At 45.4% G+C, this 15,056-nt stretch overlaps 2 protein-coding genes across 2 annotated transcripts in view; both read right to left on the bottom strand.

Annotated features, from left to right (window-relative positions):
• Positions 1-3,137, bottom strand: LOC115189473 (uncharacterized). Its single transcript, XM_029748090.1, has 2 exons — positions 2,425-3,137; positions 1-2,325 (listed from the first exon to the last, which is right to left on the bottom strand). The coding sequence occupies exons 1-2, from the start codon at positions 2,912-2,914 to the stop codon at positions 797-799; spliced, it is 2,019 nt and encodes a 672-aa protein (XP_029603950.1). The 5' UTR covers positions 2,915-3,137; the 3' UTR covers positions 1-796.
• Positions 3,138-14,189: 11,052 nt separating this feature from the next.
• LOC115189475 (thioredoxin) overlaps positions 14,190-15,056 on the bottom strand; it is a 15,851-nt gene continuing 14,984 nt past the window's right edge. The window contains exon 5 of the mRNA XM_029748092.1: positions 14,190-14,471. Within this exon, the coding sequence (XP_029603952.1) occupies positions 14,409-14,471 (63 nt within the window). The 3' untranslated portion in view covers positions 14,190-14,408. The remainder of the gene's footprint in view (positions 14,472-15,056) is intronic.

Genomic DNA, 15,056 nt, shown 5'->3' with positions numbered 1-15,056 from the left:
TTTTTTCATCATAGGTTCCTAGATCCCTTGATGTGAACTCCTGATTTAGCAGCGATGTGACGTGAGGGACAGAGTCGGAGACGTTGAACCATTTTTGCACAAATTCAGATCCGTCTCCGTCCATCACGTCCATGGCCGCTCCCTGTTTCCCAATGATGACATACTGAGACATCATTGGTGTCTTTCCTAGCATTTTACCCCCCATAGTCCATAGTTGCTCTAACACGGGATCCTGATGAGGGTCATATTGCATTGTGCAGTGATATTCAGATTTTGCTCTCGCTGCTTTGGGTATTTGGGCTCGAATGAATCTGCCCCATCTGCTTACAGTTCTGTCTATATCTGCCTCAATGCCTCCTGACCAATATACGTTAGCTGTTTCTCCTGTAGCTATCACTGGTAATTGTAGTCCTATTCTTTCTATTATTACCCCCTCGGGAGAACATTTAATTTGCATTCCCACTTTGCATAGAGCATCCCTTCCTAGCAGATTAACAGGTGTTTGATCCGATACTAATATTGGAATTGTGGCTGATTTACCATCAGCAGTCAGACGAATTGGAGCAGTCATTGGAATTAGCTGCGTATTTCCCGAGAATCCTATTGTTTTGGCATATTTACCGGACATGGGGAGATGAGAGGCGTAATTTGGATTTACACATGTGTAAGTGGCTCCAGTATCTATCATCATGGGTGTGCCTCTGTTCTCTATTTGAACCTGCAGCATAGGTTCTTGGTCAGCTCTTGTGGTTATCACTGGGAACTGACCCTCCCCTGTAGGATTCTCTGGGCATCTCTAGTATGTTTGGTTAGGCCCTGACCATGGGTTCACAGGGCCCGAAGGTTGGCTTTGGTTGCCCGGCCATCCACCATTTGGGCTCCAACCGCTCCGATTCCCGTTTGTATGCGGCTGCCAGCCACCTGGATTGTTGTTTGTTGGTGGTCGCCTGTTATTTGTGTTTCCTCCAGTCCGATCCTGCCAGGGGTTCGTAGGGCATTCTCGTCTGGAGTGTCCTGATTGGTGGCAACCCCAACAGACACCAGGTGCCCCCCTAAGGTTCCTGGGTCCCTTTCTCTGATCTGCCTGTGTATTTTTCTGTTGTTTATTTCCACCATTCCAATTAGGGGGCTGTGTGTATACATTTACTACTAGCAGTACGGTAGGCATTTGGGCCCGCCTGGGGGTTGACGGTTGCGGCCCTCCTGGGGAAACGGCAGACATTGTTCCTATCTCGGGCACAGGGGTGGTTACTGAGGCATGGACTTTCTTCTTTCCTTTGTTGGTTAATTCGTCCAGCTGCAACTGGGCCAGCCTTCTCTGAATGTCTTTTCCTTGTTCAATCTGTCTCTGTTCGTCCTTCCTGTGTTTTTCCACGGCATGAATCACATAGTCACAGAACTCTTTGTAAGGTTTTGAAGTAAGCCCCACCACATCCTCCAGTCGGCTCCTTACCGGCTGGGGCATGGCTTCCATCACAGAAGTTCGGAACATTGCTGTCATTAGTTCATTTCCTTCTGGATCTTGTTGTGTTTCCATTCTCCATCTTTCCAAATGTCCATGTAAGTACGTGGCCGGGTTTTCTGTAGCTCCAATAGCTTCACCTCTCAGAGCGTTGAGGTCAACCTTCGTTGGGTATGCTGCCCTTAATGCACGCCAGACGGCAGGTCTATACCTGTCGAACATCAGTTCATCCTTCGTCACCTCCCAATCTGTGCCGTTGATCGCACCATCCTGCATGATTTCTCTCATTTTCTGCACGCTCGTCACCCTCGCTAGCAATGCCTTTATGTCACCCACCGCCAGCAATTTCCCCATGGTGTATTCTTCAAAGGTTCTGATCCACTTCCCTGCTCCCTCATGGAGATCTGGCAAGCGGAAAACCAACCCCTCCAGACCCTGTGCAGCCCCTGGTATATAGTGTCCTTGCTCTCCTTTTATCAGGATCTGCCGCTGTTTTTCATAATAACCAGATTCTTTCCTAGACCCATCCCTACGAGCCCTGCAATATTTCCCTGCAGGCTCATTTCTCAGGCTCTCATTCATACTACGGGCCAAGGCCTCATCCTGTCTTTCTTGCCATCTTACGTTTTCTCCGTGTGTTGATTTTGACCGTCCCAGTTTCTCTTCTATTCTTTGTGCCACTATTTGTCCTTCTCTCTCTATTTGTCCCCTACAGGATGTATCATCCTCTTCCTCTTCCTCCTCTTCCTCGCTCGGACTATTACCTGATGCCCGTTCTGCTAGTGTGTTTTGGCTTTTCCTGGAGTTCCCCTCCGTTTGGTCTTTCGCTCTTCTTGTTTGCAGCTCTGACGTCTCCCTTTCTCCTATTTCTGTTTCCATTGCTGTTAGGGCTTTCCTCAGGCCACTATAGCGATTCAAACCTTCTTCTTTCGTTCCTATAGGCTTCGGAGTTATTTCCTTGCCTCTTTCTGTTGAATGTGAAGGTGCACACATTGCTCCAGGTGAGGTGATCCCTTCCCTTTCTTCTGTCACCACCACTACCCCTTTAATTTCCATGTGTCCAGTTATCATGGAAAACTGTCCATTGGAATACGGCGGGGGGGCTGGTCCCCCCGACTCCGTTTTCTCTTTGCTTGTGTTATCGTTCTTCTTTAGTTCTTCTCTTGCCGTCTTCATGCTTTGTAACAAACCCGCTCTTTCTTCCTTAAACATTTTTAGTATTTCGTTTTCTCTTTCTCGTTTATTCGTCCTTTTTTGTTTCTTGTCCTCGGGTTTATAGTTTTTTATCAGCGTTTCCATTTCCTCACACACAGAGACATCCAACGTTCCCACCGCGGGCCATTTGGTGTTTAATTTTCTGGTGCGTTTTTCCCATTTTATAGACGTTTTTATTATTTCTTTTTTACTTAGGGGGTATCTAGTCCCCAAAATCTCTACCGGTGTCCTGTTCATTTTTAATGATGGTCTATAGTTTGGCCTTAACTTGTTAAATCCTCCTTGATATTTTTGTTCCTTTTGTTTTAATTCTAGTCTATCCTTCTCATTTATATTTATTCACTCACTTTATCCTATCCTTATTGTTTTCCTCCTGTTTCACTCTATCTATTCTCAGTCCTAGTTCCTATTTTACCAGATTTCTCCAGACCCTCTCTCTCTCTCTCTCTCTCTCTCTCTCTCTCTCTCTTAGTTATTGTAATCTGACCCTTCTTGTCCTTTCCCAGGATGCAGCTCTCTAAGGGTCCTGCAGCTTCAAAGTGTTTAGTTGGCCACTGCTTCCCCCATACTGTCCTTTATGGTGCAGTAATATCTCTAGTAGGTTCTATAGACCTATACCATGATGCTGTTCTCTATGTATTTGTTGTTACTATTTATTCTAAATAGCCTGAGTTTTATATTTTTTTACCATATAGTATATCTTATGCCTATGTTTTATCTCTCAACTTCACACACCAGTATATACTATATGTGGCTTATTTAATACTTTATTCAACAAGTTCTATGCATTCCAGAATAGTTATTTAACACATTTATTATGTAAATGTTCTACCTTTAAATCAATATCCTTTCATTTATTTTTTTCTTCCCAGCATGCTCTAGAAAGGCTTGCGCATTCCTCCTCCGGACCCACCGACACACACACACAATCTTTATTTCTCCCTGCCGTGTTTCACTCCCACTCCAGAGAAACTTTCACTCATTCAAGGCCTTTATTTTTCACTCATTCAGATGTACCGACCCCGTTAGCTAGACGGAGCGTTTTATCTGTAGGTGGTGAACCTAATCGGGTCGACGTTTTCCTGCCCTCTAACTATTCACCCAGACCGACCCCCATCTTGGGGCGATATTGTGAATTTACTTATTTATTAGTTTTGCCCACGTGGGCAGGCAGCAGCAGCCCCACACCAGGCCAGGCAGTCTAGCCAGAGAGAGCGAAACAAACGCACCAAACGGGCTACACAAGGTCTCCAGATGAATGGCTCAGGGGGGGAGGGGTAGCCCGAATCACACACACCCAACTCGGTCCGCCTGATCAGGTTGATTGGGGTGTGTTTACGCACATCCCAAAAACAGATCCTGAAACAGTCGAGCTCGGCCAAGCGGAATCAGACGGGATAACTCCACACAACCAAACCACACACGTAGGTCCGTTAGAACGGTCCGATCAGCGCAGGCGCAAAGCCCCCTCCGCTAAACACCCGACACCAGCAAAGTTCACAGTTTACCACACTTTTTTTAGCCCTCACAAATGTACATATTTAATTACATTTAACAACCCCCCAAAAATTCATGCATGCATGCAGTTCTATTGAATTCAAAAGCTCTTAGTATTTCTGGGTTTTTAGGAGTTTTTAAAGAGAGACCTACGTGACGTCCCCTCCGCTGAGACAGAATCCCTGAAGCAATCTACACAAACATTTCAAACTATAGTAAGAACAAGCTTACCTGTTTATAGTTGGGTGGCCACCCGTTTGTGAGATTGTCCAGAGAAACCGTCACCAGCCAAGAACGACACTGTCCCGAGGTCCCTTAGATCTCCTGGCAAGTTCGCCAAATATGTCGTGGAAAATTGTCTTAAGAATATAATACTCTTGCAAGAACTTTGTGAATTCAATATAGACTTTAATACAGAGTAGCAAAGCCGAGCCGGTCCATGGATCAACTGCCTTTCCTGAGCATCGGCTCTGCTTTTATACACATACAGTATGGGAGTACGTTCCATATGTAAAAGTTACTTCCCTCACGCTCAATAACGCTTGTTCACGCCCAGTAACGCTTGTTCACGCCCAGTAACGCTTGTTCACGCCCAGTAACGCCCATCTCTGATTCCTTTTTAGGTTATAATGGTGGCAGGACCTCGTCATGTTACACACAAAGAAATGCATTGTATGTTCAGGTTTCAGCCCCTTTAGGTCCCCTTGCCTCCTTCCTCCTTCCTATGTCGTTCTGACATTGGAATGTTAGCTGTTGTAAATGTACTCGTGGCCTTGGCTATTCCTGCTTGTTCGGTCTGCTTAATGTACACTTTGGCATGTTACCCTTTCCAGAATAACAATTGTCGTGGAAAATTGTCTTAAGAACTGTTAGGGTTTGACCAACAATTTGAGTGCATATCCTTTATAATATAACACAGATGCTATAATAATAAGTATATAAACTATATATAATTGAGTACTGCTATATGTTAGAGGAAGTGGCTCATGTGATGGTGGGTCATGTGGACAGAATACTGATGCTTTAAAACGGGGTTTTGCAAGAGCTTTTTGCTGAACAACAGCAATAACAGGATATGGGTGAAATGTATATGCAGGGGGGTGTTAAGGGTTTTAGAGAACTGTGCATTGTGCAGCCACAAGATGAGACATCCGCCAGAGACAACAGCTACGCCAGGAAACAGGACTGCGTCTAGAGGTTGGGACCAACCTGCACGCCAACGATAGGCTGGAATAAGTCTAAACCATATTCTAGCCTCTACTATGACAGGCCCTCAGGGAGAGGGAACTAAGTCTGTCCAGTATTTAAGGAAGAACTTGTGATGTCATACCAGTTCTCTGTCTGCCCTGCGTGGTGTTACAGGGAGCCCGTATTTACGAGCCACATATTTACCATTCAAGTGTTTGCTTTAATTAAAGTACAAAGAAATCAGAAGTTACTATGTGCTGATTATTATGTTCTGATACCAGATTCTAATTGACGCGACCTGACAGAACATAATACTCTTGCAAGAATTTTGTGAATTCAATATAGACTTTAATACAGAGTAACAGAGCCGAGCCCTTCCATGGAAAATACTAAATTCTCATATTACAGAGTCCTGCCTTTATAGGATTCTGTCTTTGCTTAACGTATAGAGTCCCCTCCCTCTATATGAAAATAGCTTCCCTTGACCGTTCTTCACCATTATCTTCTAGTCTGAGAATAACGCTCATATCTGATTCGATTATAATGATAGCAGGGCCTGGTCCTATATGTTCCATTCTGTCTCAGCTCTTCAAAGTGGACAGCGTAAATGCTGGACAGCGTAATGTCCCTGTCCTCGCCACAACCCGGGCTCGAACCAGGGACCCTCTGCACACATCAACAACTGACACCCCACGAAGCGTCGTTACCCATCGCGCCACAAAAGCCGCGGCTCTTCTCGCACAAGGGGAACAACCACTTCAGGTCGCAGAGCGAGTGACGTCACCGATTGAAACGCTATTAGCGCTCACCACCGCTAACTAGCTAGCCATTTCACATCGGTTACACTGATAATGGAAATGGAATCAGAGTCATGTGTTTTGCTCCCACACAATGGCACTGGGTTTCATGTTCTCTTCCTATGGCCAATGTACTTATGTTCTGGCTACTTCAGCATAGCAACTATACCTATTTATATTACATTATCTCCCACAATGACCAGGGATGTTCTCTGTTTAGTGAGTCCTCCAGATCAGAGGCAGTAGGGATGACCAGGGATGTTCTCTGTTTAGTGAGTCCTCCAGATCAGAGGCAGTAGGGATGATCAGGGATGTTCTCTGTTTAGTGAGTCCACCAGATCAGAGACAGTAGGGATGACCAGGGATGTTCTCTGTTTAGTGAGTCCTCCAGATCAGAGGCAGTAGGGATGACCAGGGATGTTCTCTGTTTAGTGAGTCCACCAGATCAGAGGCAGTAGAGATGACCAGGGATGTTCTGTGTTTAGTGAGTCCTCCAGATCAGAGGCAGTAGGGATGACCAGGGATGTTCTCTGTTTAGTGAGTCCTCCAGATCAGAGGCAGTAGGGATGACCAGGGATGTTCTCTGTTTAGTGAGTCCTCCAGATCAGAGGCAGTAGGGATGACCAGGGATGTTCTCTGTTTAGTGAGTCCTCCAGATCAGAGGCAGTAGGGATGACCAGGGATGTTCTCTGTTTAGTGACTCTTCCAGATGAGAGGCAGTAGGGAGGACCAGTTAATGTTCTCTGTTTAGTGAGTCCTCCAGATCAGAGGCAGTAGGGATGACCAGGGATGTTCTCTGTTTAGTGAATCCTCCAGATCAGAGGCAGTAGGGATGACCAGGGATGTTCTCTGTTTAGTGAGTCCTCCAGATCATGTCGTGGAAAATTGTCTTAAAAGTAACACTCTTACAAGAACTTGTAAATTCAATATAGACTTTAATACAGAGTAGTAAAGCTGAGCCGGTCCGCGGAACAACTGCCTTCCTCAGGCTCCGGCTCTGCTTTTATGCACATACAATACATAGGTCCATCCTTTATGTAAATGAAGTAAAGCTCCCTATGCTTTCTGCCACCATTATCTTTCAACCCTATGGATAACGCCCATATCTGAGGATAACGCCCATATCTGCTCTTATTTCTAACATAATGGTGGCCAAATTCTCCTCACGTGGATATAAAAATAATGCATCGCATGTTTACTCTTGGTTGTTTGTCCTGTTATCCTCTCTCGTGTGTTTCTCTCTAAGTGCACCCGGGCCGTATTTTTTCTAAGTGTACCCGGGCCGTGTGTACTTAACATAGGTTCATCCACCTGACTGCACTTTGCCATGGCTCTGTAGTTAGGCTGCCTGGCCCTCACGTGGTCCCCAACGTCCTCGTTATCTTTACTTAAGGTTAGATATTTATCTTCTCCTCCCCTTGTTAATGTATCTCTGTTTTTCCTTCCCTCAGCACATTTTCCTTTCTCCCACAGCCACTAGATACATTAGCGAGGGGAAGAGGAGATTAACATCTGGCACTAGATACACTAGCTGGCCCTAGATACACTAGCTGGCCCTAGATACACTAGCTGGCCCTAGATACACTAGCTGGCCCTAGATACACTAGCTGGCCCTAGATACACTAGCTGGCCCTAGATACACTAGCTGGCCCTAGATACATTAGCGAGGGGAAGAGGAGATTAACATCTGGCACTAGATACACTAGCTGGCCCTAGATACACTAGCTGGCCCTAGATACACTAGCTGGCCCTAGATACACTAGCTGGCCCTAGATACACTAGCTGGCCCTAGATACACTAGATGGCCCTAGATACACTAGATGGCCCTAGATACACTAGATGGCCCTAGATACACTAGATGGCCCTAGATACACTAGCTGGCCCTAGATACACTAGATGGCCCTAGATACACTAGATGGCCCTAGATACACTAGATGGCCCTAGATACACTAGCTGGCCCTAGATACACTAGATGGCCCTAGATACACTAGATGGCCCTAGATACACTAGATGGCCCTAGATACACTAGCTGGCCCTAGATACACTAGATGGCCCTAGATACACTAGATGGCCCTAGATACACTAGCTGGCCCTAGATACACTAGATGGCCCTAGATACACTAGCTGGCCCTAGATACATTAGCTAGGGGAAGAGGAGACTGGCATCTGGCCCTAGATACATTAGCGAGGGGAAGAGGAGATTAACATCTGGCACTAGATACACTAGCTGGCCCTAGATACACTAGCTGGCCCTAGATACATTAGCGAGGGGAAGAGGAGACTGGCATCTGGCCCTAGATACACTAGCTGGCCCTAGATACACTAGATGGCCCTAGATACACTAGATGGCCCTAGATACACTAGATGGCCCTAGATACACTAGCTGGCCCTAGATACACTAGATGGCCCTAGATACACTAGATGGCCCTAGATACACTAGCTGGCCCTAGATACACTAGCTGGCCCTAGATACACTAGATGGCCCTAGATACACTAGATGGCCCTAGATACACTAGCTGGCCCTAGATACACTAGATGGCCCTAGATACACTAGCTGGCCCTAGATACACTAGATGGCCCTAGATACACTAGATGGCCCTAGATACACTAGATGGCCCTAGATACACTAGATGGCCCTAGATACACTAGCTGGCCCTAGATACACTAGATGGCCCTAGATACACTAGCTGGCCCTAGATACACTAGATGGCCCTAGATACACTAGCTGGCCCTAGATACACTAGATGGCCCTAGATACACTAGCTGGCCCTAGATACACTAGATGGCCCTAGATACACTAGCTGGCCCTAGATACATTAGCTAGGGGAAGAGGAGACTGGCATCTGGCCCTAGATACACTAGATGGCCCTAGATACACTAGCTGGCCCTAGATACACTAGCTGGCCCTAGATACACTAGATGGCCCTAGATACACTAGCTGGCCCTAGATACACTAGATGGCCCTAGATACACTAGCTGGCCCTAGATACATTAGCGAGGGGAAGAGGAGACTGGCATCTGGCCCTAAGTGGAGAGAACAGGGATATAATGCCAGATGGACGAACCTAAGTAGGGACCACACAACGGCCAGGCAAGCTGAATGTATGGCCAGATGGGTGAACCTATGTTAAGTAAACAAGGCCCGGATATACTTAGAGAGAATCACACGGGAAAGGATGACAGTAACACAACCAAGCGTAAGCATGCAATGCAATGCATTATTTTCTTATCCACATGAGGAGAGTTCAGCCACCATTATGTTAGAAACAAGAGCAGATATGGGCGTTATCCTCAGATATGGGCGTTATCCATAGGGTTGAAAGATAATGGTGGCAGAAAGCATAGGGGGTTTTTCTTCATTAACATAAAGGATGGACCTATGTATTGTATGTGTATAAAAGCAGAGCCGGAGCCTGAGGAAGTCAGTTGTTTCCGCGGACCGGCTCAGCTTTACTACTCTGTATTAAAGTCTATATTGAATTTACAAAGTTCTTGTAAGAAGTGTTATTTTTAAGACAATTTTCCACGACACTTTTAAGACTATTTTCCATGACAATGACCACGCAGGGATGTTCTCTGTTTAGTGAGTCCTCCAGATCAGAGGCAGTAGGGATGACCAGGGATGTTCTCTGTTTAGTGAGTCCACCAGATCAGAGGCAGTAGGGACGACCAGGGATGTTCTCTGTTTAGTGAGTCCTCCAGATCAGAGGCAGTATGGATGACCAGGGATGTTCTCTGTTTAGTGAGTCCTCCAGATCAGAGGCAGTAGGGATGACCAGGGATGTTCTCTGTTTAGTGAGTCCTCCAGATCAGAGGCAGTAGGGATGACCAGGGATGTTCTCTGTTTAGTGAGTCCTCCAGATCAGAGGCAGTAGGGATGACCAGGGATGTTCTCTGTTTAGTGAGTCCTCCAGATCAGAGGCAGTAGAGATGACCAGGGATGTTCTGTGTTTAGTGAGTCCACCAGATGAGAGGCAGTAGGGATGACCAGGGATGTTCTCTGTTTAGTGAGTCCTCCAGATCAGAGGCAGTAGGGATGACCAGGGATGTTCTCTGTTTAGTGACTCCTCCAGATCAGAGGCAGTAGGGATGACCAGGGATGTTCTCTGTTTAGTGAGTCCTCCAGATGAGAGGCAGTAGAGATGACCAGGGATGTTCTCTGTTTAGTGAGTCCTCCAGATCAGAGGCAGTAGGGATGACCAGGGATGTTCTCTGTTTAGTGAGTCCTCCAGATCAGAGGCAGTAGGGATGACCAGGGATGTTCTTTGTTTAGTGAGTCCTCCAGATCAGAGGCAGTAGGGATGACCAGGGATGTTCTCTGTTTAGTGAGTCCTCCAGATGAGAGGCAGTAGAGATGACCAGGGATGTTCTCTGTTTAGTGAGTCCTCCAGATCAGAGGCAGTAGGGATGACCAGGGATGTTCTCTGTTTAGTGAGTCCTCCAGATCAGAGGCAGTAGGGATGACCAGGGATGTTCTTTGTTTAGTGAGTCCTCCAGATCAGAGGCAGTAGGGATGACCAGGGATGTTCTCTGTTTAGTGAGTCCTCCAGATGAGAGGCAGTAGAGATGACCAGGGATGTTCTCTGTTTAGTGAGTCCTCCAGATGAGAGGCAGTAGGGATGACCAGGGATGTTCTCTGTTTAGTGAGTCCTCCAGATCAGAGGCAGTAGGGATGACCAGGGATGTTCTCTGTTTAGTGAGTCCTCCAGATGAGAGGCAGTAGAGATGACCAGGGATGTTCTCTGTTTAGTGAGTCCTCCAGATCAGAGGCAGTAGGGATGACCAGGGATGTTCTCTGTTTAGTGAGTCCTCCAGATCAGAGGCGGTAGGGATGACCAGGGATGTTCTTTGTTTAGTGAGTCCTCCAGATCAGAGGCAGTAGGGATGACCAGGGATGTTCTCTGTTTAGTGAGTCCTCCAGATGAGAGGCAGTAGAGATGACCAGGGATGTTCTCTGTTTAGTGAGTCCTCCAGATCAGAGGCAGTAGGGATGACCAGGGATGTTCTCTGTTTAGTGAGTCCTCCAGATCAGAGGCAGTAGGGATGACCAGGGATGTTCTCTGTTTAGTGAGTCCTCCAGATCAGAGGCAGTAGGGATGACCAGGGATGTTCTCTGTTTAGTGAGTCCTCCAAATGAGAGGCAGTAGGGATGACCAGGGATGTTCTCTGTTTAGTGAGTCCTCCAGATGAGAGGCAGTAGGGATGACCAGGGATGTTCTCTGTTTAGTGAGTCCTCCAGATGAGAGGCAGTAGGGACGACCAGGGATGTTCTCTGTTTAGTGACTCCTCCAGATGAGAGGCAGTAGGGATGACCAGTTAATGTTCTCTTGTGAAGTGTGTGAATTAGACAATTTTCCTGTCCTGTTGTAATGTGACGAGTACTTTTGGGTGTCAGGGAAAATGTACAGAGTAAAAAGTACATAATTTTCTTCAGGAATATAGTGAAGTAAAAGTTGTCAAATATAAATATTAAAGTAGATACCCCAAAAAACTATTTTAGTACTTTCAAGTATTTTTACACCACTGGGCATAACCTACAGACAACAAACACAATTGCGTTATATAGATGGAAATTTGAACACACAGAGATACCGTGACGAGATCCTGAGGTCCATTGTCGTGCCATTCATCCACCGCCATCACCTCGTGTTTCAGTATAATAATACACGGCCCCATGTCGCAAGGATCTGTACACAATTCCTGAAGATGAAAACATCCCAGTTCTTCCATGGCCTGCACACTCACCAAACATGTCACCCAATGAGCATGTTTGGGGTGCTCTGGGTCGACATGTACAACATTGTGTTCCATTTAATACAGATTATGGTCTAATGAATTTATTTCAATTGACTGATTTCCTCATATGAACTGTGCGTCTGGTAACCTAGTGGTTAGAGTGTTGGGTCAGTAACCGAAAGGTTGCTGGATCGAATCCCGAGCTGACAAGTAGCCTGCACAAGGCAGTTAACCCACTGTTCCCTGTTAGGCCGTCATTGTAAATAAGAATTTGTTCTTAACTGACTTACCAAGTTAAGTAAAAAAAATTACGGAGTTTTAAAAACTCCGTAAAATCTTTGTAAATTGTTGAATGTTGCGTTTCTATTTTTGTTCAGTGTAGATGTACTTCCCCCAGTTCAACACTTAGAGGTTTATACTACAGGCCTCCATTCAGGTTTATACTACAGGCCTCCATTCAGGTTTATAGACTACAGGCCTCCATTCATGTTTATACTACAGGCCTCCATTCAGGTTTATAGACTACAGGCCTCCATTCATGTTTATACTACAGGCCTCCATTCAGTTTATACTACAGGCCTCCATTCATGTTTATACTACAGGACTCCATTCATGTTTATACTACAGGCCTCCATTCATTTTTATACAACAGGCCTCCATTCAGGTTTATACTACAGGCCTCCATTCATGTTTATACTACAGGCCTCCATTCAGGTTTATACTACAGGCCTCCATTCAGGTTTATACTACAGGCCTCCATTCAGGTTTATAGACTACAGGCCTCCATTCAGGTTTATACTACAGGCCTCCATTCAGGTTTATACTACAGGCCTCCATTCAAGTTTATACTACAGGCCTCCATTCATGTTTATACTACAGGCCTCCATTCATGTTTATACTACAGGCCTCCATTCATGTTTATACTACAGGCCTCCATTCAGGTTTATACTACAGGCCTCCATTCATGTTTATTCTACAGGCCTCCATTCAGGTTTATACTACAGGCCTCCATTCATGTTTATACTACAGGCCTCCATTCAGGTTTATACTACAGGCCTCCATTCATGTTTATACTGCAGGCCTCCATTCAGGTTTATACTACAGGCCTCCATTCAGGTTTATACTACAGGCCTCCATTCAGGTTTATACTACAGGCCTCCATTCATGTTTATACTACAGGCCTCCATTCAGGTTTATACTACAGGCCTCCATTCACGTTTATACTACAGGCCTCCATTCATGTTTATACTACAGGCCTCCATTCAGGTTTATACTACAGGCCTCCATTCATGTTTATACTACAGGCCTCCATTCAGGTTTATACTACAGGCCTCCATTCAGGTTTATACTACAGGCCTCCATTCAGGTTTATACTACAGGCCTCCATTCAGGTTTATACTACAGGCCTCCATTCAGGTTTATACTACAGGGCTCCATTCAGGTTTATACTACAGGCCTCCATTCAGGTTTATACTACAGGCCTCCATTCATGTTTATACTACAGGCCTCCATTCAGGTTTATACTACAGGCCTCCATTCAGGTTTATACTACAGGCCTCCATTCAGGTTTAAACTACAGGTCTCCATTCAGGTTTATACTACAGGCCTCCATTCAAGGTTTATACTACAGGCCTCCATTCAGGTTTATACTACAGGCCTCCATTCAGGTCTATACTACAGGCCTCCATTCACATTCATCCCATTAATTCAAGTAAGTAAAAGTTTAGATTCTATTTAGCAAAACCATGATTTTTTTAAAATTATATATTCTTGTTTTGATTGAGTGACGTTCTGCAGTAATACCAGCAGAGGGCAGTGTGAGAACAACAATCAGGTTTGGCAGAAAGACTCTTAGACGTTCTTATCTGTATCTGTGGTAATAACATGGTAGAATGTAACCAACAATGATTTAGCCAATACAAAAAAACAGACAAATTATACATTTATAGCACAATGTACATTAAGGAAAATATAAGTTTAAGGAAAGAGACTGCATTTTAATACAAATGGTTTATTATTATACATTATTGATCCATCCCTGGGTAGGAGAGGGAGACGGGGGGAAGAGAGAAACCAGGGTGGGAGAGAGGGAGACGGGGGGGAGACGGGGGGGGAGAAGGGGAGACGGGGGGGAGAGAGAGGGAGACAGGGGGCAGAGAAACCGGGGGAGAGAGAGGGAGACGGGGGGAGAGACCGGGGGGGAGAGAGAGTCGGGGAGAAGGAGGGAGGGAGACAGGGGAGGGAGAGAGAGGGAGACGGGGGAGGGAGAGAGAGGGAGACGGGGAGAAGGGGGAGGGAAAACAGAGGAAGGTGAAAGGCATATTCTATGTAGATTGGGGGAGGAGAAAGGGAGGAGAGGGTGGAAGGCATTCAGGCATCCTGTCAAATCAGTTGAGGAGAGGGTGGAAGGCTTTGGGGTGTCCTCAGGTGAACTGAGAGAGAGGAGAGGAGAGTTGGAGAGGAGACAACTGTCCTCAGACAGGTGAGAGAGAGGAGAGGAGACAGACAGGTGTTTATTTGTGGGTGTTGACCAGCTCCTCCAGTTTGGCCTGATTGGACCCTGAGAACTCCTCCACCTGGAACACAACAACCAATCAAATCAGTTAATCAACAAATAAACCAATCAACAAATAAATGAATCAATCACCTAACCAATCAATGAATCAAATCAATCAACCAACCAACCAACAAATAAATGAATCAATCACCTAACCAATCAATGAATCAAATCAATCAACCAATCAACAAATAAATGAATCAATCACCTAACCAATCAATGAATCAAATCAGTTATTCAACAAATAAATGAATCAATCACCTAACCAATCAATGAATCAAATCAGTTATTCAACAAATCAATCAACCAATTGTATGTATAAGTAGAGACAGAGATGCACGAAGTAAACAAACAATACGGGAATATGGGGTCGATTTCCACAACAAACTAAGAGATTTGAATCGCGAGTAAATTTCTCTGCTGTTTCCTGTCCTGTAGCTTAACCCCGCGCTCAACCTCTAAATCTCAGAGTTTCAGTTTAAATAGAGCTTTTTACAGCAGAATGTGTCACAAAGTGGTTTAAGATTAGGAACTGTCTCTTTAAGACTACAAACAGACTCCTACCTTCTTCTGGTTAAAATTAGGAACTGTCTCTTTAAGACTA

This window comes from Salmo trutta, unplaced genomic scaffold (assembly GCF_901001165.1).
Source record: "Salmo trutta unplaced genomic scaffold, fSalTru1.1, whole genome shotgun sequence".
In the NCBI taxonomy this organism is placed as follows: domain Eukaryota; kingdom Metazoa; phylum Chordata; class Actinopteri; order Salmoniformes; family Salmonidae; genus Salmo; species Salmo trutta.
This window is presented reverse-complemented; position numbering and strand designations above follow the sequence as displayed.

Coding starts and splice junctions, on each gene's coding strand:
- LOC115189473 (XM_029748090.1), bottom strand. CDS start 2,914: ATGAACAGGACACCGGTAGAGATTTTGGGGACTAGATACCCCCTAAGT. Junction 2,326..2,424: donor TTCACATTCAACAGAAAGAG/GCAAGGAAATAA, acceptor AAACAGAAATAG/GAGAAAGGGAGACGTCAGAG.